Source organism: Eschrichtius robustus, chromosome 12, assembly GCF_028021215.1.
Source record: "Eschrichtius robustus isolate mEscRob2 chromosome 12, mEscRob2.pri, whole genome shotgun sequence".
NCBI classification, from domain to species: domain Eukaryota; kingdom Metazoa; phylum Chordata; class Mammalia; order Artiodactyla; family Eschrichtiidae; genus Eschrichtius; species Eschrichtius robustus.
The window spans coordinates 19,654,268-19,677,769 of record NC_090835.1 but is presented as its reverse complement, the minus strand read 5'-3'; the positions used below and the strand labels follow the sequence as shown (position 1 = coordinate 19,677,769).

General features: G+C 42.7%; 1 protein-coding gene across 10 annotated transcripts in view; it reads right to left on the bottom strand.

The window, feature by feature from the left end:
• FOXP1 (forkhead box P1) overlaps positions 1-23,502 on the bottom strand; it is a 586,136-nt gene that overhangs the window by 93,887 nt on the left and 468,747 nt on the right. For 9 of the 10 annotated variants that reach the window (XM_068557265.1, XM_068557270.1, XM_068557271.1 and 6 more), the window contains one exon: positions 367-504. In XM_068557265.1, the coding sequence (XP_068413366.1) occupies positions 367-504 (138 nt within the window). Of the gene's footprint in view, positions 1-366; positions 505-11,665; positions 11,763-23,502 lie in introns of those variants that run through there. The other variant, XM_068557272.1, reaches the window with a different exon arrangement.

The following is a 23,502-nucleotide window of genomic DNA, read 5'->3' as shown; positions in this document are numbered from 1 at the left end:
CTGCTCCTGATGTGCTCCCTATTTTGCTTTGATTCACACCATTTAGAAGCCTCTGGCTTTCCAAATAAAAGAGCGCAAAGCCCCCTAAGCCTGAAAGATCTTATTTCTACCAAGTCCAATTACAGCCTTAATCTCAGTCCATTGGGTACTCTCCAGGCCCAAACCCTCGTGGCTTTGGCAGGGTCCCTCTCTTTCAGGGATGCAAATGCAACTGATCACCCAGGGACCGATGTTGCGTCCTGCCCCACCCTCCCTGCTCTGCTTACGCTTCGACGGGCAAAGGAGCTGCTCAGGTGAGGGGAATCCTGAGTGGAGGGACGGGCCCCGGGGGCCATGGGAGGCTGGGGGAGGAGGAAGGACCATTACCTGCTGAAGCATGAGGGCCTGCTGCTGCTGGAGGAGAACCTGGAGCTGCTGAGGGCTCAGCACTTGTTGCTGGAGGATCTGCTGCATTTGCTGGGGAGTGATAACTTGAGGTGTCATCATAGCCACTGACACGGGAACCTAGAACGTTAACGAAGGATAAATAGGAAGCCAGGAAATTGCACGCCCGCAGCACTCAGCCTTCCGGGTTCAGGGACTGACCGGCATCAGCCTGCTTCCAGGACTGACCAATTTCCCATGTGCAGGGCATCTATCCAGAGGGGATGCAGCCACAAACCCTATTTAATCTATCAGGCACATTGATTTTAAATAAAGAAAAATAAAAGAAAACCCTGTAGCCGCTGACAAGTGTTCCCGATAGTCTGGTAAACGAACAAGGAGTAAAGGCTTCATAAATGCTATCTGGAGTTAGGTTAGTATGATCTCAGTTTCTTAATAAGAATGAGTCTTTGGTCATAGTGAGATGTAGCATGTTAATGCCAACGTGAATTTTGTTTTAGGGAAGAAGGCAAACAGGAACCAGTATTTTCCCGGCTGGAGCTAATATGATCCCCTTCCTCTGTGGACCGTGACTTTAAGAACAGTCAATGAACGCTGAGTCTTGTGGACAGCTGAACCTTGAATACACCTTCCGAACTTCAACACAGACCCTTCCTCTGATGCCTTTTAGCCTTCCTTATTCACCCAGCACACAGATGTCTCAATTCTTCCATATTATGTGCGATACCATTAAAAGCCGCTTTCCATGACATTTCAGTGACAAACAGCTACAGTGATGAACTTGATAGCATTTCATATTTGCAACTGTTAACACGTTTCTGCACGGGCATCTCTGCAAGGAACCTGCACACTGTATCTGAAAGGATGATGTCTTGTTCAGATAAAACAGTGACATTAAAATGACAGGCTGTCTTGGCCAAGGTTACACAAATTGTATTCAAGCGGATACCTAATGACAATGCTATGAATTCTGCAAGCTTTCTAGAATGTAATTTAGCTATTCAAAATAATCACTGCACTTGTGTTTAATTTGCAGACTACACGAGAACCATTTTGTCAGGCCCCGTAATACAAGAAGACTATTTCATGAAAAATTAACCCCCCCCCCCACCACCGAATAAAAAGATAAGGAAAGGGGAAAAAAAAAAAAAAACAATGAAAGAAAAGACAAAACCTGTATGTCTTCTAACAGTAATATTTAACCACCTTACTTTTCTTTGGTTTCTAATCAAACATGTGACAGCAAGAAGCTAGAAGCAGTAAAGGATATACTTTGTTAAAAAGGATCTGCTGTCATCTCATGTATTACAATAAAAGGTAATAACATGTTTTGCACTTTGCCTGTGTGCCACTTAAAAAAAAAAAATCCAGCAGACAATAGCTGATTAGAAGATAAAAGAATTTAAAAATTTTTCAGGGGAGCAGTAAGCAAAAGGGAGAAATGCAGTATTAATTTTATGTAACATAATGTCTTAATATGCAGTTTATCTTGACTTTTTCACATGATTTGTCCTGTCATTTGCATAGTGAGCTCTCATTCCTAATTTCACAGTCATTATGCACTGATGTCCCGATTTCTCAGCATCACTAATTTTGATGAACTAACAAAGGTTCCTGAAGGTCAGATTCACGTACAGTGAACAGCTTCCACCGTTGTTGTGGGCATGTTTTGTGTGGGGGGATGTTTATGCACAAGTTTCACATTGTTTGGAAAACACTAGCTGGAACATTTGAAAATTTTCATTAACCCAAGTCTGGAAGGTCATCAATGAATTCTTCCTATTGCAGGGGCCTTTTAAGCATAGATGTGGATACACTGTAATTTTAAACAGATGGGCATGTCTGAATATTTTTATATGCAAACAGGGACAGATGTATATGAGTGGATAAATTATCCTTTTAAAAAGATACTTCGCAGCACGAAATATCACCAATGATTAGAACAGTGAACTTGCATTTAATCTAGGACAAACACCAAGAAGACATTATCAAAACATCTAACCACCTAGAAATTCATTCCAAGTAGTTGACTCTGTCTTCATACAGCAGAAACTTTTTGAATTTTTCAATCTGTATTGGGTGCCAATCTCTATCTTCTGAGCTGCGAAAGCCAACGTATCACAATAGAAGTTTACTTTTCCTTGAGAGCTGCATCATCATACAGGGAGGTTTGATTAAGCAAACAAAAGAACCATGTTTAAGGTTTCTTTTTTCCCCTGCATTTCTTGGATGATGTACAATATAAATATTCTTGAGCCAAATTTCTGATGGTGATGAACAGGAAAACAGACAGGAACAGGGTGGTGTTAAGATCTAAGCTGGTGATGAACGCAAAATTAACAGTGTTACAACAGAAACCATCATAGAAACAATCTCTTGCTCATAATGTTTAAAAGGACTATGGAGAGCCTATGCAAGAGAAGGGCACCAGAGAACTTTTGGGGGTGATGGAAATGCCATCTATCTTGGTTGGGGTGGTGGTCACAGAAGGTGGATACAATTGCCAAAATTCTTCCAACTGTATACTTAAAACAAATGCATTTTATGTAGGTAAATTATGCTTCAATAAAACAGATCTAAAAAGTTTAAAACAATGACTTACATACACAGATAATTTTTAAACCCTCACATACAGTCAACAGTTTAAATCTCCTTTTCCCAAAGTTATTTATTCAATTTTTGTCATCATGTTACAGAACAGTAAAATGAACTTGAGTCTCCTCTCCTTTTTCCCTTTGGGCATCTCGACGGAGGTGGTGACAAGTAATCAAATGCTTAAAGCAGCAGCAGGCACAGCCAAAGGAGGGAAAGGGGCGAGAAGCCTGAGTAATCCTCCAGCCTGGTGACCGGTCTCTGAATAATCAGAAGTGGGCTATTAGATCCTGATGGCCTTAACTTTGCTTTTACTATCTGAAACCACATTTTCACACAAGTTAGCTCTGAGCTTCCAAAGTGGGCTCGAGCTTCATTTACAAACATAATAAAACTGAGATTTTCCCAAAGTTTCTCCTCCAACGTGTCATGAAAATCAGTTAAGGAAAGCTTTCACAAACATAGCCAAATGAACCAGAAACCATTGTGGGGTAGAAAAAGGAAAAAAAAAAAAAAAAAAAAAAAAAAATCTGAGCACAGTGTGAGGCTTTAAATAGTTAAGAATTATAGCCTACATATCCACTGCCTTGGCGCTCGACGTCTAACTTTTTCATGTAGCTAGTCCCTACTAATACTGGGAATCAAAGGGCATGCAGTACCAGCGAGAGGCTATTATAGCCCACACTTTATTGCCCATTACTACTGAGGTCATTAGCGGCAAGAGTGATTGTACTGGTCTTAACCTATTGATCACTGTAACTACTATCATTTGATCCTGTGTTGAATGTCTGGAAAGCAGCTAAAGGCACACAAGAGAGAGTGCTTCAGCATTGAGAAATATGGCCAAGGCTTCGAAATTACACTTTGATTCATAAAATCTAGCCAGTGGTTTAAATCAATAGTATTTAAAACAGTCATGTGAGTTTTTAACTACAGCACTCTAATATTTATGAGCCCCTCTTTCAGAGTATTCACTCAAAACTAAACTACCCCCCCCCCAATTCCATGTACCTACTTTACCCTCCTTGAGATAAAAACATTAATTTCTGAGGTTTTGTGTGGTACGGGGCTCATGCCTTAACTAGGAGTTCAAGCTAATGCTCGATTTCTTCCTCAAACGACAATTTAAATATAATGCAAAAAAAAAAAAAAAAAAACAAACCCTGTATCCCCGATATTGTAACTACCTTAACTGTTTGAGTATATAGAAATGAGTATGTTTTATGAGTTAACAATGAATCATAGAAGGCAATTTATGAAGAACGGGAATGATTCTGTCTAGCTGCCTTCAGGGATCAGAAATTCAAATTAAACTTCTGGCAGACATTTAAAGAATGCTAGCATACAAAACTGAATTTAAACACACACACACACACACACACACACACACACACACACACAGTTAACACTCTTTAGTTGAGTTTCAAGAGGAAGTCATGAATTAAAAAAAAAAAAATTGGTTAATACACTGCTGACTGATACCAATCGGGTGTGGCCCACCCCAGGTGCACACAAACCTGCGAACATGGCAGCCAGACAGCTGTGCTGGGGCCATCGGGACACGGCTGCTGGTGTGGGCCTGCTGCTACCTTCCTACCGGCCACTGGGGAAACGTCCTCTGCACCAATAAGTGCTGTTAAAGGCCCATCCACTGCTGTGTAAATTCTGCCTGATACAGTTTTCTTTTACTTCCAAATGGCTTTATATCATCTGAACGCTAGAAGAGTATTAAAATAATATGGCTTATTTTTCTCCTCCATCCTCAACAGGGAGAGGCAGGTGAGGGGAAGGGGAAGAAAAAAATCTAAAAAGCAAACAAACAAATAAAAACACCCATAGAAACAATACTTATGTCTAATCTAGGAGACAATTGGAGGAATTGGGTGGGAGGGGAGATGACACAATATAAATACTGAAAATAACATGTTATCCTTTCTTTTTCTTTCTCTTTAGTTTACACTCACGTTAACTCCAAGGAAATGCTGCCAGGTATAAATACACATAGATTTCTGGACCTCAGCATTTCTCACAATTGCTATGTGTACAAATAATGCAAATGAGAAGAAAAAAACATTTTAAATACTGCTGTATTTCCACTTCTCTGGATTAAGAATTTAGAAACTAGTTTTCATCTCTGGTTATTCACCTCGTGGATGTCCCAAGAAACTTAAGTCCCTTCTAGACCTTGGGCTGTGTTTGAATGATGACCGACCAGGTTAGGCAGTGTCACTTGGTTCATCAAATAAGAGCAAAATAAATTAAATTAGAGTGCTCCAGAACATCAAAACAAAACCAAAGAAAATGGCTACACACACACACACACCTATGTCAAATTTGATATGATCATGTAGAAGCAAGCCTGTGTAAAAGAAAATAAACAGCAAGGCCCCCCCCCACGAAAGACAACAGTTTTCATAATTAATAACCCAGTGGATACAACTGATATATCGGCAAACAAAAAAGTTAGGAAGCTTCTATCTGTTCCCCATGGTGTTTAGAAAGAAGAAGAAACACACACACAGACACACAAAAACCCAAAAAGCCACAGATACCATGTAAAATAGCTGTATCACACAGGAAAGAAAATACATTTCTGACATAATATTTCAGTCTTCAAAAAATAAAAAAAAAGCATGCTATTCATGTGGAAAGTATAATTCTGTTTCATTACAGAATTCTCTTTTTTGTATAACTCTTTTAGGCTTCGCTATTTTGCCACAATACTGTACAAAGCATTAAGGCAGGTAACGGTTATTATATTAATGCAAAATCATCTAAGTAGTCAGTCATTAGCATAACTGTTCTCTCAGTAACAATACAACCACCTATTAAAATTTTAGGGAAAAAAAAAGACCTCTTTAAAATGCAATTAGCATTTCATTTTTTATCATTTTGTTTATTACATTCTATCAAGAAAGGCTATCCTTCCTTCAGGAAGAATTGTATGGCCAAGACTTGCCTGCCAATCAGGAGGTATTTCAGGTTATCAAGCCTAATAAGCAATCCTGGCAATGCTCTCTGAGCTCTTCTTTTGTCTCTAAATTGTAAAAAGTGGCATAAATTCATATTTGTTTACAGCACAGGCATTCGTGGGACCTCCACTGCTCTCCTCTCTCATTTCCCCACTCACACAAGGTTACTCCACTAAGTGCCAGCGTAACTGTTTTAGCTCTAATATCAGCTTCATTTGCATAAAAATGTAAAGTTTACATAAATTAAATCACTTCTCCCATTAGTGACTGTTAAATACAGGAAACAATGGAAGCTACACGTGAAAGTAATCATCCAATAAGCCCTGATCTTTTCAACCTAGCAACTATTATTATTATTATTATTATTATCATCTAGAAAAATGCCCCCTCTTCCTTCCTCAGTCTCTTTCTCTTGGAGGAGAGATGGAAAAAACTTAGTGCACGTGGATCAAATCTGCTATGACAGTTTATATTAACAACAACAACAAAAATCGTCTTTTAAGTACCGTAAAGAAGAGGAGGGGAGAATTATTCCAAGAAGGTACCTAAGAATAGATTCTACCCACAGATCTTTAGCTCTTGAAGAGAAAAGGAAGGGGCCTTGGCTACATAAGCTCCCTTACATTGAAGCATTATTCAAAACTAGTGAAAGGGAAGGCAACTGTATCCATCCTATTTGACACACATAGATGATTAGAATAAGGAAAGACAACTTGGAGATACAGTTGTAGATCAATGGATACTGTTAAATGAAGAAAAGTTATATCTTGATCTTTTGCCCATCAAACATTTTTCTAAGACTAAGAATTAAATGGATAGCTCTTCATGCTTCAACCAGCATAGAAAATATCATAGGGTGCTTAACTACGAAAAAATATATATCATATACATATAATTAATATATATACATATATATTTTACTGTTTACTGAGATACAGGGGGGATTTTAGTTGGATTTAAACACGCAGGTAGACCAAAATTAGATCATTCCAACGTTTTTAAGGCCTGACTGAGGGTGCAATCACCCTTTCCTTCCCCTTTTTTTCAGAATTACAACTTCTGTTTCTCAAATTATGTAGTTTCTCCTGCCTATTTCCAACACCTTTACCTTATCCATCACAGTTAAGCTAAGGGGTGCAAATTAGATTCTAATGGGAAAGCATCAGTTGCTTCTTTGACAATCTCACCATTCACTGATTTATTTCTAATGAAGACAAAGCCCAACCCAAAGCTCCCTACGTGATAAAGGCCAAAACATGTTCAAAAATGCCTAGTAAAATCAAGTCAAATGGGAAAGCCATGAAGACCCACCCTCATGAAGTGGTGTGACAATTAGAGTAATTGTACAAAAAGCCATCTTCAGGACAAAGTAAAAGAAATTAAGCTGCCACAACAGTAACAGGTTAGATGAAAAAAATCAAAATTTAATGTATTCTCCCCTGTGTCATCTTGTTTTGTCAAGACATCAAATAGAATTGGGAAGTACAAAATAACAAGCCCTTGAGAAATCACAGAAGCCGACCTTTTTGATGTTGTTGATTTACCTTGTTCTCAGTTATTTGAACAATGATGTTTCAGATTTAAGGGCCAGATAAAGCTTAAAAATTAAAACATGATACCAAGGTATCCCAAAAAAAGCGCACCCTCACACTTAGCCAGCAACTTCATTGATTAGTTGCTTTCAACCGGATTTGAAAAGGAGGCACAGTGCATGTATTCAATATTTATTTCTCTCATTCTAAATTAATTTCTCTTCAAATAGCTGTCAGGTAGGAAGAAAGACTCAGAGATTATTCCTACAGTCCTCAAGTAGAGGCCCAGTTCAGGTCTTTCCAGATAGTTCAAGTTCCCACCATCTGTAGAGGACTGTTTAGCTAAGAGGTAGCTGAGTTTTCTCTTTTTAAAAAAGAGTAAATAAAACTGAATGTAGAATGCCATTTTTGAGGAGGGGAAAAAAAAAAAAGTACTGCACACTTTGAAATGACTCAAACCAATGTCCAGAAATATCATGCTATTGCCAAGAATAGAAATCTTTCATCAAACCAAACCAAATTCATGTCTGTCCCCAAACCCAGCCATGCAGGTATACACGAAGCTGCATTCTTTCTCTGCCCCCGGAGAGCTACAGCTTATCAGCAACATAACTCCTAGTCTTGTATGAAATCTTACGTACAAAGATACATAAAATCAATATATCACACGATAGCTTTCTCAATTTTTATGTGTAGATGGCTGCTTCTACTAGAGCATACATATGAACCAAAAAATGCAGCAGTAAAAAAAACATCTGTTTAAAAGACACTGAAAGTAAATAACCTAGTATTTACAAGCACTAGTAGAATTCGTAAGATCTGGACTAGTTAATAGCTATGAAATGACTGTAACTCCTTGTCATCAAATTCATACGCATTTTAACACATAACACACACACCAGACACTATGTAATTTATTTACTCCAACCTTCTCTGGTTAACTGTTGCTGCCTTATCCCTCGCTAATAAATCACAAAGAACTACCTGCAGTGGACTCGGACGATTGTATTTGCCAAACTCCTAAGAGGACAGTTTTAAGTTTCCCCTTAGTGGTGTTCATCTACAACTAAGCCACAGAGTAAAATAAATTTCTTCAATCTCCTTTTTTTGGCCAATTCAAATTTTATTCACATTTTAGTTCAAGCTAAGAAGCTCGTCACACTACCGTCTCCTGATTGCCTCAGTAAAACCCTGTAGCACCAACACACTTCTGCCACCTTACTCAGCTGAGATAAATCTGAAATTTCATTGCTTTTAATTAATCTGGATTTTAATTTCACTGTATCTTGCAATTGTGTGGAGGTTGGCTGAAAAGTTTGCAGAACTGGTCAGCGTCATGAAAGAGTTTATCTTTCAAGTGACAGCTCCTGACAACATGCAAATACAAGGCAGTGATGGTGAGGGTTTTGTTTTTACAGTACACTTGACTGTAAACAAACAAACAAACAAAATTCAGGCCAACCACTCCTATCATAAGCTTTCCGATGATTTATGGTTTACCAACTGAGCAAGGTTACGCAACACTGCATGCCTTTAGATGCATTACTTCAGCTAGTTGAGATTTAATTAAGATCACAGCCTCTGAAATCCCTGTCAAATGAAACTTCAGAGAAGACAATACACTATATAGCCTCTTGCAGGATGTTTCCATTCCGTCCTCTGGAAAAATATGAGTTAATCCGCGTTTCTATGGCTGCAGACAAAAGTTCACTAATTTTGTTTTCTTTTGACACTTAGGTTGTTTTCTATTGTATGTCATGAGATCATTCCCTTCCAGGGAGGGAAGAAAAAAATCGAGAGTGAAACACATTGCAGAAAATGCCCTTGACATTATTATCCGACATTAGCATAGCTTAGCTATGATGTCATCACATCTTCATATAATCAGCCCATGCTTAGGAGAGTTTCATTTAATGAAATATGTTTATTTAAACACACAAGTGGGAAGCCTACCTTTCTTGAATTACTCAGATTAAAGAATTGACATGTTAGGCTCCTCATTTCCTTAACTGACCAACTTTTTATCAAATGAGCTGCACATATGGGTAGAAAAGAAAGTTCCGGGAGCAAATAAGAGAGCATAAAGGCCATTACTTTCATTCTATAAGTAGTCCCTAGGGTAAATATATATATATATATATATATATATATATATATATATATATATATATAGTTAATAGATTTCTTCCAACAGATTGGTAGTGACCCATGCTCTTTTTTCTTTTAAAGAAAAAATTTATGATCATGTGGCCCTTTACCTAGTCCAACATATTTTTATTTGCATCATCTTAATATCTGGTTGCTTATCTCATGCCTTAGAAATGACAGGTGCTCACAGTCTGGCTCTTGACAGGCCACTACACAAATAACTGTCTTGCCTGAAAGGGCTAATGCAGTACTAATGAACAATAAATCAACTTTGATTACCAAGTGTCAGCCCAATCCGTTTTCAGTTCAGCTCTATCACATCCTAGAGTAAGTCAGCCAGTGTCTCTGGGTAGGCAGTCTGTATTTTGGTTTCATTTTTACACACTTTCCACTGAAATGTGTCAGGCAGCTACAAAGAATCACGTAAAATAGAAGTAGACCTTTTTTCCATGTAAGCGAAGGGCATCAATTAGGAGAATGTGCTTCAGTCTTCGTTCGGTTTACTTAGTGAGGAGTCTTAACATTCGAGAAAGCTTTGTATTCTTTTAAACAACAGTAACAGCAACAGATCCTAAACTAGAATCTTAATGTGATCATGTTTGAGGTTTTTGACAATGACATGCTAGCTTGAACACTTTACCACATAAACCAGCTTTGACTGAGCATTCCTCTTGGAAAATCTATTACAAACAAATGGAAAAAAAAAAAGGCTGCCTCTAAAATAAAAACTTCACTCGATTTGAAGTTAAAAAAAAAAATGGCTTCTTTAACACTGACTTCCTAATAAAATAAATGTAACTTATTTTTTTCTTAAGCAGATTAGTCACTGATAGTATGATTCACATTTCCTGTTATTAGGCTTAATTTTTCCCCCAAACGTGTCACTTTCAGAACGTTGGAATCTATGGAAATTAGGTGATTTGCATTTTTAAATTGGCTTGATTAGAACATTTGGTCTGTGTGGACAAGAGTATAAAATTATTAGATATTTTACTCCGAACCGGCAGGCCCTGAAGGAGTTAAACCCAAAGAGGAAAAGAGTCTATATGTACTTTGCTCTAAAACTTTACCACCCACTTCCTAAAGGTCCCCTCCTTCCCATCACGACACTTGGGCGGGGGGAACCAAGAAAGTCTCGTTTCCACTGACCGTCTTTCAGGCAGTTCTGACAGTTGAGGTAGCTACATTCAAAGCCGGTTCGGATGGGAGCACCCCCTGACAATCCCTCAGTCTCCTGCGCGTCCTAACCCAAAGCCCACTCACTACTTAATTAACCAGCAAAGTAATGTAACAGAGGCTGAGCCGTCCAAACCTGCCTGAGTGTCCCTCCGCCAGCCTGCCCTTTTCTGTGTGCGGCTTTATTCGTCCCCCTCCCCCCTTGACTGTGTGTGAACTCCTTGAATTTGAACAGCTAAGCTGAAAATAGCCTAGACAGATATAGAAACAAACTATCAGAAGCAAAGAAACATCCACACGGGTTACACTGAGATGGAAGGCTCCTTGTATATGTCACACGCTCTGAAAGTGACATAAATCACACCCCAGATACGTCCCCCGAATGGAGTGATGGCGAGGGCTTTACCAAAGTGGCTGCCTGAAGGCCAGAACGGCAGAAAACCAGTCGCAAACGAAAAAAAAAAAAAAAGAGAGAGAGCGAGCGAGAGCGCGAGAGCAAAACACAAGCAGGACTTCCTTCAACTCTCAACTACACCCCACCCATAAACATTTTAAAAAAGGGAGAGCAAGAGAGAAACGGGGGGGGGGGGGTGGTGGTGGAAATCTCTCTCTTCCAGGACCCACAGGCCTGGAGCTGCTTCTTCCCACCCCTCCACTCCCTCCCCCCGCCTCCACTTCCAGAGCGCAACTCCCACCCAAGTTGGTAAACAGCGATGGTTATTATTATTATTTTTTTTTCCAAAAGACTCAACTTAGAAACCCTCGGGCGCTCCTGCCTTCCCCAGCGAGGCCCCAGGAAGCTGGCACCGCGGAGCCCGGGGAAGGAGAGCAGAACGGCAAAGATCAATCACAGGGACCAACCTGACACTCTCCATGTAGCCGCCAGGCGCGCGGAGCCGGCTCAGGGCGCCCGCGCGGGCCGGGCGTGGGGTCCGGCGGCCTCGGCGTGCAGGCGGACTGCACGCGCGGCGCAGGGGCGCTCCGGCTCGCGGGCTGACAAGACGCGCCGCGCCGCGCCCACCCGCCCCGCCCTGCTCCACCAATCACAACCCGCCTCTAAACACCCCGCGCCGCGCCGCGCCCCACACAATGGGCTCCGCGGCCCGCGCCCCGCGCCCGCGCCCCCCGGCCCCCCTCCGCGCGGCAGGTGAAATCACGCTCGGCTGAAACCCGGCTTTTGTTTCGGGAGCAACTCCGCTTAATTGCTGTTAACCCTTTGACCCGCCTCCGGCTGACGTCTGGGAAGCCGGGCGCGGCGCGCATCTCTCCCTCCGGCCGGGGCTGCCGGGTCGGGGATTTTTGGTGGGGTGGCGGTGTTTGTTTCCTCTTGGAAACTGACAAAGAGTTGTCCCGGCCTTTCAGAGCAACCCGAGCGGCAACGCAGGGGAACCGGCGCGTCCGGCGCACACCCCGACTGCTCGGAGCAACTGTTTAGAATCGGAAGGGGATGCGGGGCTCAAAGGCAGCGCAGGAGAACTTCCTCGAAAACGGCCTTTGCGGGAGAACTTTCGCTTCACGTCCCTGGTTTAACCCAGCCTTGGCCTCTTTTATTTCCCCCCTTTTCTTTTCCAAGAGCCGGGTTCGCCAGAGTGTGCTTGTGCGCACAGAGGAAAACGAACCCGACACGGGGGTTGAAATAAATAACCAACGTACCTCGTTGCTGAACCAAGCTCCTTGCCCTCTAGAACGGCAGCTGCTGAAGCAAGCATCTGCCACTCTTTCGCTAAGGAATAATTCTCTAAATTCCGTTCTTATTTATACTACAACATCAACACAGGCTACTCTCAATGAGCACTTGAAGATGACCTCTATTAGTCACTGCTCTTTAAAGCTGTTTAAAGCTGAGTACAGTGTGAGAAAAAAAAAAAAAAAGTCACCAATATGCTAAACTTGGTGGGCTCAACTGGCCCGATTTCGGTGCCAGGTTAATTTAGTCATTTTCGGCAGCTCTAGAATCACCTCTCTAATTTACCCTTGTTCAATTTAGGGAAAAACTTTTTGGCCTATACTTACAAAACAAACATACAAAACTCTAACTTTTTAATTATTTTTCTCAAAAATACTCGAGGAAAAGTAGTCGTGACATTAATGATTACGTATTTTCCCTCAATTAAAAAAAAAAAAGGCCACAAATCCTACTCCAGTAATTTCAGTTTTACTTGAAAATATTTTTCCATTTGAGGTGTTAATGCAGGTTACTACAAACCAGAAAGCATATTGATACTATTTCCGATCAAGCAAATGCCTGAATTTCAATCAGGTCAGCTCAGGAGCAGGCAATTCCCCCATTAATCTGCCAGCAAAAGAGACAAAAGCGCCAGTTGACTGTCAACTTATGATCCGATGTTAAATGGGTGCAGCACTGATCGAGCTCCACCCTAAAGTGTTTTTGTGTCAGATAACAAATTTATTAATGGAAGTTTTTCAGGTCACAAAAATGTGACCCCACCCTCTCATGAATATTCAACAGAGAACCAAGGGCATTCTTTTTTGGGGAGAGGGGCCTTAAATCTGCCAGTGTACCATGCATCAGTAGAGTTCTGACTCTTAAAGAGACAAGGCCCTCCTTCCGTAGGGGCTGGCAGGGCCCCAAAGACAGGAAATAAAAATATAGGAAGTTCTCTCCAACCAAGGCACAGTGAGAGAGGAGAAATGTTCATTTCAAAATCCACATGCGCTTTTTTTCAAAGGTATTAAAATTCATTAGAGATTTAACGTCTGTGAACAACATCAGGGTGCCCTTTAAAGAAGCAATTTTTTTTTTTTTTTTTAAAGACAAATTCTTTCAGAGGCATCCATAAAACTCAAGCATGCTTTTACAAGTTGGCCTACCTCCTTTGCAGGTCTGCGTTTGTAAACTAATTGTCTCCGGGAGCATCCAAACAAACAACAAACAAACAAGCAAACAACAAACATTACAGAAGCTTGTGACCCAGCTGTGGAGTCCAGCCTCACACAAAATAATTATAGAGAGTGATGCAATGCGGTGGTTACACAAGTACTAAATTGCATGGTGGTGGCATTAAGCACCATGAGACCACAGAGCAGGGGGAGATGAGTGGATCAGGAGAGGTCTGGGAAGGCCCCTTGGGGAGGTGGTGTTTCGAGGACTGACGGTTTGGATAAGGGGGGAGGTGACAAAGTAGCTTAGCAAAAGCAGAGGCCACCTGGAGCCCTTCCCACCCTCTCTCCAAACATGACACGGTGACTCAGAGACTACTTCTAGGCAAGGAAATGTACCATCAGAGATAAACCTGGATAAGTTTTATATGCCCAGGCCATTTTGGTTAACGCTCCCAACGCAGGGGGCCCAGGCTCAATCCCTGGCCAGGGAACTAGATCCTACATGCCGCAACTAAGAGTTCGCATAAGGGTTCGCATGCCGCGACGAAGATCCCACGTGCCTCGACTAAGACCTGACGCAGCCAAATAAATAAATATTTAAAAAACAAAAAACTTAAATAAAAAAAAAAAAAAAAAAGATCCCTTTCCATGTGGTCCTGTCTACCTGCCCTGTGCCTGGGATTCAGTAAGAACTGGAACTTTCAATGGCTGGAATACCATATAAATGTTAAAAGGTGCAGTGATTTAGAAGACTTAGTTAATGACATTTGTTCTATGAGTGCCAGGTCATTTTGGAAAGGCTGGGTCAGAAAGGCAAAAAAATAAATAAAATAAAAATAAAAGCAGCAGCATTTGGACATTTGGATTGCGGGAGCTTTAGAAAAATCTGGATTGAGGGGCAGGCTTTAGAATGGGTTACTTAGCCACAGGGGTTCATTTAGTTGTCACAATGTGAACAGAAATTGCAATCCCCATTTTACAGAGGAGGAAGCTTAAGTTCAGAAAGGCAAAGTGATTTTTTTTCCTTTTCCCTGTCTAAGAATCAGACACACCCAGCTCCACGGGCCACAAGGGGAAACAAGACACTGAATAGCTCCAGAAAAAGAGAGGCCATGATAATATAAAATGAATACCTGGGGGGAGGGGGAGAGCTCATGTTTAAGGAAGAGTGAAGGAAATGCTAAATACCGTACTGAAAAATATTTTTGATGCCCACATCCTAACACCCACAACAGATACAGCCCTTGTTCAAACACCACATATTAAGAAGCCTGTCAGTTGCTAAATGAGTCCATTGTGCAGCTGGCTGTGTACTTAAGAACAGATTACTATGATCCCACACCAAACTCTAACCACCAAATAACACACCTGGGACTCAAATCATGTATTTTATTTGGTTCTGCTGAGCCCTAGCCTTGAACGCAGAAGAAAGTGAAAGGTTTTACTGCCCATTCAGAGCTGAGAATGTCGGTAAGATGTATTCAACACAGAGTCAGAAGGAGCGTCTTGTCGGGACGTTATTCCCACACTTTGATGGATGGCACGGCCGAGGAGGAGACACCAGCCACGGTGCTGGGCCCACGTGGTCCTCGGCTCCAGCCGGAGCTGCTTGGCAATCACCAGAAAAAAGGACATGTAAATGGGCACTGGCTCACATATTTCTAAGCAACACTGAGAGCGAGACACCTCCCCAGATAAAGTCAGTTATCTCTACCAAGGGATGAAGAGTTTGATGGGTTGAAAAAAATCAACTTGCTCATGAGGACCAAAATCTTCTTCTTTTTTTCTTTTTTGGCCGTGCCGTGCGGCATTCAGGATCTTAGTTCCCCGACCAGGGATCGGACGCGTGCCCCCCGCGGTGGAAGTGTGCAGTCCTGACCGCTGGACCGCCAGGGAATTTCAAGGGGCCAAAATCTTAATTCAATTCCCCATCTTCTTCCAAACAGCCCTTGCTTGAACACTTATTTCCTTTCTTTTTAACCATTCGTTTCGTGGAGTACCCAGAACATATTCTGAAACGACAGAACTTAAAGAGATTCAACCAACTGACCCTGTTGCTAGAGGAGAACACGCTGACAGAGCAGGACTACAGAATTTAGGCCCCTCACCCCAGAAGTGGGCTTGATGACCTGCCCGGGGAAGCGAGTCTCTCCAGAAGGAGCCCTGCTTTAGTTATTTCTCATGTCTCCAAAGACCGCCAACCAGCAGCCAATTAGAGAGACTGAACTGCAACCGACATGCCCGATTCCGGACATTTGGGCACTTGTCTCCAAGGACCTGCCGTTCCTTCTTGATTTAAGTGCGGCTTTTACTTAAAAATATAAATTAATACATCATCCATCTACAGGGAGCTAAGGCAGTTAGCTCCAGATTGCTATTGTTTATGTCGCTGTGATGTCTGTGGACAATGAAGGCAATTATGTTGCTTTTCTTTTGCTCCCGCTCAGCCAAGGGAAAAGACTGCAAGTTCTCACTCTTGCGCAGGAGTTTACATTTCTCCCCGTGACACCCTCCAAACTGTCATCAGCACCTTCATTTGATGCAACATTTTATAATGCGATTGCTCCTGGTTAATTTTCTAGATACACACTGTGACATGTCAACATTCAGGTGACTTACGAATATCATGGGTACAGAAGCTATGGAAAACATTTACCACCCTCTCCAAAAAAAAAAAAAAAAAAAAGTCCCTCACTCGAAAAATGTAAAGATATTCATAGAATGTCACCGGTAAACAAAATCACGTCTGGGAAAGAAAAATGGCAACATCCATTCCAAACTCTGCATCTGATTGACAGTAACAAATTACTCTCTCTCATTTATGCTCAAACTATAATCTCTTGTTTTAATATAATGTACAATGTATTACTGGACTGCTTCTACCATAAGGTTAGAACAGATTACACCGAGGTGCACAAAAGCCTCAAAAAGGGACACGTTTTAGGGCAGGAGGTCATTTCCCAAAGAGCTCTTTCCTTCAGGTATCAGCAAGAAAGAATCACTATCACCATGAAGCACGAGGCCTTATTCCCCCCCCACCCCCCAAGAGTGATAGTGCTGACGACACACCCATGTGCAAACTCTCGATTTTAGGCACAAGCAGAACTGGGTCACTGAAGGGGAAAAGAAAAAATGGCTCTTGGGTGATGAGATGACATTTGAATATTTTTTTAAAATGTTTAATTATGTAGAAATCGCTGAGTATCATTTTAAGGCACTGGCCACCTTTAGGCAGGAAAGTCAGTTTTTCGGGTGACCCGAGGCGCGCAGCAGGCCTGCGAAGAGGCAGAGTTCCATCCTGCCCTCCGAACAATGCTCACCAGTCTCCCTCCCGGCCCACGCCACCCTCCTGTGACCCTAGGCTGACACACCCTCATGTCAAAACCTTCTTTACGCCTGCCCTCTGCTGGTAAGCCTGCCAGGACTAGGACATTTCGACTATCTCAACTTATTCCAAAGATAACTTTCAAAAGCTGGAGAGAGAAAGGCCATGTAATGAACTATTAACTGGAATATATAAATTAAGACACTTTAAAAAAACGGGGGGTAGGGGTGGGAGGGGATGACGAGGGTGAAATATGGCACTTTTAATGTAAAAATGCACATCCGTCTACTCTACTGCCGGCTGGCTCAGAGCACAGGAGTGCCAAACTCTATCTTAGCTCACCTAAGAGAACAACCTGTATTACTGCCGGGCATCTTGCCTTCTCCTTTGCTCTCTCTCCGGGGAGAGGTATGTCGGTGCACTTTCAATAAAACACCTTCTTAGCAGTAAAGGGCCACTGTTCCCATTTCAGTGGTCCCTAAGGTTTCATGATACAGTATATTTAGCTGGCTCGCGGCTCAAGTTTTCCTCAGGCATTCATAAGATCCATATAAAAGGAAAAGGGATAAAAAAAAAAAAAAAAAAGGGAAAGAAGAGCTTTCGTCTATCCTTTGTTTAAGTAAGACAACAGTTAACTCCGAGATTGATGAGCTGGCATGAGTCCCCCCCCAAACAACGGGACGCGCTGCCAGGCTCACTCCCCACGACAGGTGCCCTGGCGTGCGAGCCAGGCGGGCAGGGAGGAGGGCTCTGGGCATCAGCTGGTGAATTTCCGCGGCAGCAAGCAAGGGTTGAACGAGGCAGCTCCTGTCAGCGTCAATGGGAAGCACGGGGCCTTACAAATCCCTGCATCCCATTTCAAAAATATATCTCCAAGACGGGAAAATGAAGCTTAGCAGTTGCAGCCTCAGAAGCATTCAGGAAGTAGCACTCTTGACAGCGCTTTAGATGCCGAGTAAATGCTCTTATAACGAACACGCAATCCAGCTGACAATAAATCTTACACCAGGGAAGCCCGCGCAGGGCTGCGGAATCCCCTCCAAAGATAATTGCCTTCCACACTGTGTGGCATAGAAATTGCGACATCGAAAACCCTTTCTGGGGCCCTATAGCTCTCTATGGCTTTTCTTTCCCTAATAGTCACCGATTACACACACACACACACACACACACACACACACACAGACACCTCTGCCTTGAAAAGAGACCATAGAAAAATCAAAGATTTGGTCTTCTTTCCTAGAGAAAAGTGATGAGGCCAGTTCTTGGCAGGGGACAGGGGATGGAAGAGGGAGGCTGGGAAGAGAGGAAATGTGTACGGACTCAGGGACAGAATCTGAAGCAGGACCTTAAGGCCCACAACCCTCAGCGTCCACTTCCCACTCTTTGAAAGCTCAGGTCGTTTCGAAAACAATTCCAAATTGGGACTCTCCCAACAGGTCCATCAACAGGTAGGCAGATCTTTTCTAGTCCAAAGTGGGCTCAAGTGCTCTGTTTAACCCTGAGACGGTGTAGGAGTATTAGATAGGACACGGGGGTCTGTCAATGACATTGTCATGAGCTAACAGTGTGATTGTGGCCACATCCCCTCACCTCTCTGAGACTCCACACTTCACCTAAACAAAGAGAAACATGGATAAGATACTCTCCATATTTTCTTTAATAATAATAATAACAACAACTATCACTACTAACTACTTATTATGTGTCAGGTACACATTTTACCCTAGCAGAGGAACTAATTTCTAGGTGCTTTTTAGCTTACAGTTAATGTCATATATAAAACTACCAAGAATATAGTTAAAAAATATAAACAGGATTTGAGAACTCTTGAATCTTAGGCACTATTGTGTCAACAGAATATCAGGGAACAAAGGGAGGGAAAACTGTTTTTTGGAAAACAACTCAAAAGCTCTTATTCTGATCCTCTCTAGGTCATAAACCCTGTGAAACATCAGTAACTTGTGCTCCATTGAATAAGTCACTAACATGCTTCAGGACTTGGTGAATTGAGTTGGGGTCTCAGAGGAGGAGGCTAAAATCACCTGACGTCCTTTTTCCTTGTGATTTTTTTCCCTCTTCTTTAACCATCAAAGCTCTCTCTTTCCATCACGCCTGCTCCCACCAAAACAATGTTCTCAATTTCTGGTCCAACCTCGCAAGCCATTCACCTGCTTCTGTCTGTTTCATATTGGAAAGGAGAGAGGAAAGATTTACGCGCCAGGTAACTACTGGTGGGGGCTGGCATTTCCATCTCAAGTTGAAGCCACAGGTAAGGTTTGGGCTGGATGAAAAGGGAAATTTGCAAGGAAGCATAGCATCACAGAGATATTAGATTCCTTTTGAGATCTGATAACTCTCGTCTTAAGACAATGCATACAGAAAAGCAGACAGTCCAGCCTGCAGGCCAATTATTTATTTTTTATTGTTTTAAATGGCATTTCATCCCTCTTGAGGAAAAGCAATAGATGAAGCAGGAAGCTTTCAGGTCATACAGAACTTTGTTCTTTTCAGACAAATAAGGTATTGTGTGTTTGAACAATAGGAGGAATGTCTAATTGATCTTAATTAAATTCAGTGAGGTCCAATTTTTGAGATGGGTCAGGACACATCTATGTAATGTCACAACCCAACAGGCCAGGCCTTTGAAATCAGGGAGCTCTGTGGTGAACTGTTCTCTGACACCCTTTCTTATCCATTCACCATCCCACTGCCCTACCCACTTCTTCTCCCCTCCAGCTTTTCTTCTCTCTACCTCATGCTACTCCTGACGTCTTCCCGGCTCGGCACATACAGTGTAAAACATCAACAGCCATACTCCTTTCCTCTGGCCAGCCTTCTGAAATGGCAAAGCCCCGCCATATACTCCCTCATCCTTCTCATGATAACCTACCAAACAGGAATCCTATTATATATATACCATGGCACGTGGAGAAGGTTACCTGGAATTTGCAGTGCGAGAGACGCAGGTTTGAATCCAATCTTTGCTACTCACCGGCAAACTAGGTAGTCACAAAAGTTCATTTTGTTTGTATTTCCTCATCTGTAAAATGGGAGCCATTATCTGCCTCGCAGTGGACAGAGGTTTCTTTTATTACTTTTGAGGCTGGGGCGGGGGGGGCGGTCAATCTTTAAACTCAGTTTCCCTGATTCGAGAGCATTGGTGTGCATCTTTGATCTGATGCCTGGCGAGCACCTGGTCACAAGTGTCTAGCGCCCAGCAACCTCTCCGATGTCAGCAAGTGTCAGGAGACTCATCTGAGGTCACTTGGCTGGTGGATGAAAGAGGAGGGGTGTGATTCTCCCCGCCAGAGCTCAGTCCTGCCTTAGGCAGCCTCTCGCTTCCTGGTTACAGAGCTCAGGTGACTTTGACATAAGAGCTAAGAAAACAAAGCCCAAAGCCAGCCATGATCAAGGAGGTGGTGTTGGGAGTACTGAAAACAGCCTGCCGGTTACAAATTAGGAGGTATGTAGCAGGACCTCGGAACAGGGTTTGCCAAAGGAAGGGAAAAAGAGGGAAGGGCTGGTGCCTGGTAACAGGATGGCTGAGAAATGCAGCACATATTTACCGGGAGCTCATGATGGGTTTGGCACTTTTCATAATATCTCTTAATCCTCAAAACAAGCCTATGAAGGAGGCATTATTGTGCCCACTTAACAGATGAAGAAACAGGCTCTGAGAGTTGAAATGACTTATCCAGTATCTCACAGCTGGTCAGGAGAGGAGTGGGACTTGAATGACTCTGAAACAAGGCTTCTGTACCATATGCCAAGCTGGAGACCAGGCTGGGGGCTAGAACTAGGTCTGGAAGAACAAAAGGTGGGTCCAGTTTTACTCACTTGGCAAACAGATGTGACAAAGAGCCACTGATTGGTCAGCATGAATACAACCTGAAATAATACAAAGGTAAAATTCTGATAGCCTCTTTGCTTCTTACAGGAATCCACCGTGACAACCCTGGCCCACCACGTGAACGTGAAATTGACCCTGAATCTGTCTGTAGCCACAACCGGGCTGGGAGGAGAGGCAGCGGAACAAGGGCTCATGCATTGTCTTGAGTTACTTCTCCCTGATTAAGGAGCTCCTCACACTCCCATTTCCATTACTGAGAAGAGAGAGACACACAGACAAACAGGTAGACAGACTTTTCATCTTCTTCCAGTACATCACTGGGCACCAGGCAGTGTCCCAGCAGCCCCAGCCTGGATGGTGCTGGAGCTCTCCCGGCAACAGCATCTTAGATGTAAAGATGGAACATCACGGTGATGGGACTTCTTACGTCCCTGATCATAAAAGGCACCCAGACACTCTCCTATGACAGCTCTGGAGAGAGACTGCCATGGGTTCTAATGCTGGCTGCACCACTTCCTGACTGTACTTTTGGTAAATTATTCGTCTCTAAGTGCCTCAGTTTCTACATCTATAAAGGGAACTTTATATCTTATAAAGATATCTTATAAGATATCTTACATCTTTATATCTTTATATATAACTTTATATAATCCCAGGACTTTTCCCAGAGGGTTGTTACAAGGATTAAATGTGATAAAATGGGTCAATGCCTGGGAAGCACTTAAATGTTTCCTAATACCATTCTTATTGTTACTACACACTGCTTTTCCTTCAATCTTTTCCTTTTGCTATAATGAAATACTGTACCAGAAGGCAAAATGGGTTTTGTTTGTTTGCTTGTTTGTTTTTTACTCTCGTCGACCTCTTATTTTTCTGTGACGTGGTATCAACCCTAAGTCCAAAATTCTGTGTTGTGTTAGTATCAACCCTAACTCCAAAATTTAACTAAGTAGTAGTAGCCCTTTCATCCAATGAATCTTAACAATGCAAGAACGCACTTGGTTGTTTTGTTTTTTTAAATCCAGGGTCATGAGGCAGCCCCACTTCTAGCTCCAGGTCACCGGGGTTCGCCAGATCCACCAGCCATGTCATCACTTGGGTGTGTGAAGGAGTTTGCTGATTTCTTAAATGAATTCTCAAGGACCCACTGGGATAATCTATGGAGGGGTCTGCCCTGAGCGCTGAGAACATATAGGCTGGCCAACATGAGACCTAATTTACAGAACCCTCAGTCTATGTTTTGATGATATTTTGCTACCACTGTCTCTGGGGAGGAAAGCCTTTGGTGGGACCTCAGCCACCGTGGCCCCAGAGAGGGCTCAGCTTACACCCAAACAATCAGGGCTCTTTGACCTAATGAGCTGGTTTTAAGCTCCCTTTCAAAGTTTCCAACACCCTCACTACCCAAGGTAAGGAGTAGAACTCTCTCAGTGTTCTCAAGAGTACGCGGCATGGCATCAGCCATCATTTGATCATTTGCTGAATGAAAAAAGAGAGAGACACCCATGCAAAGGGCAGAGAAGAGGGGCTCTCTCCTTGGCCTTAGGGGATAAAGGGGCTTTTAGAATAAGACAAGGATTATGCTGCATATTTAAGGATAATGGGTCTGTCCCAGGTAGTTGGGCAGGCAGGGTTGGGGAAGGATATTTCAGCTACTGGGAAGAGTGTATACACATGTTCACACGGGAGACGGCATGAACCATTAACACCGGGGAACTGCAAGGTACTTAACAAGGCTGGGGCAATTATCATTCCTTCTACAACTCCCTTTCTTTGAGATCAAAGGGTTTTCCTTCTTTTTCCCAATTTCACCCAAATTTCTCATCTCAAACATGCATTCATCTCTTCCTCTCCTCATTCTTCCCATTCAGGGCATGGTCTCTCTTCTTCATCTAGATCATGTCCAGTATGTAACGTGATCTCTGCCAGCCTTGACCTGAGCTGGCTCAAACACACCGCCCCCCCCCCCCAACACACACACTTTCCCCTAAGTCTGCAGAGGGTGATGTTCTGTATTCCTATCCTGGCATGCTCTCAAACCTGTTTATTCCGATCTTTCCGATCCAGAGATTTTGACTCTGCGAGTTTTTGGAGGGTGAGTCTGACACAGAACCAAAAGTATGGATGTTAAGGAGCAGAGACTCAAGGATGAGGTATTTTGGTCACCAAAGGGTTTAAATAACGCTGCATCACATGTGGACATCCTATTATACAGTTAGATAGAACGAAAGCATGAAGAGAATCCACATCTAATACTGGGGCAAAACTTACAGAATGTTAAGGTCTTGTACGCTAAGCCCTCAGGACAGGAAAGAGAGCTCTAAGAAAACCAGCACAGTCAAGACCGCCATTGGTCTTGGACACGTCACTCCCTCCGGGCAGCAAGGCTCCTATCCCTCAACCTTGAGGTCTGGTCTTGGTGCGAGTTCTCCGAAGGCAGCCTCACTGTGCTGGGGTGAAGGTGGCTCTCGCTCATTTTTATTCACGTGTTCCTTTTGAACTAAGTGGGTGCAGGAAGGACAACTCAAGTCCTATCTAGACCTGTGAAATCGCCTGTTATAGAAAAGGAGAAAGGAGCCGCGTCTGAACAAAAAATACTCCTCCATTAGGCAAATCATCCTCCTCGGACAGAAAAACAAACACACTTAACACATGTAAGACAGCGGAAGAGGCCAC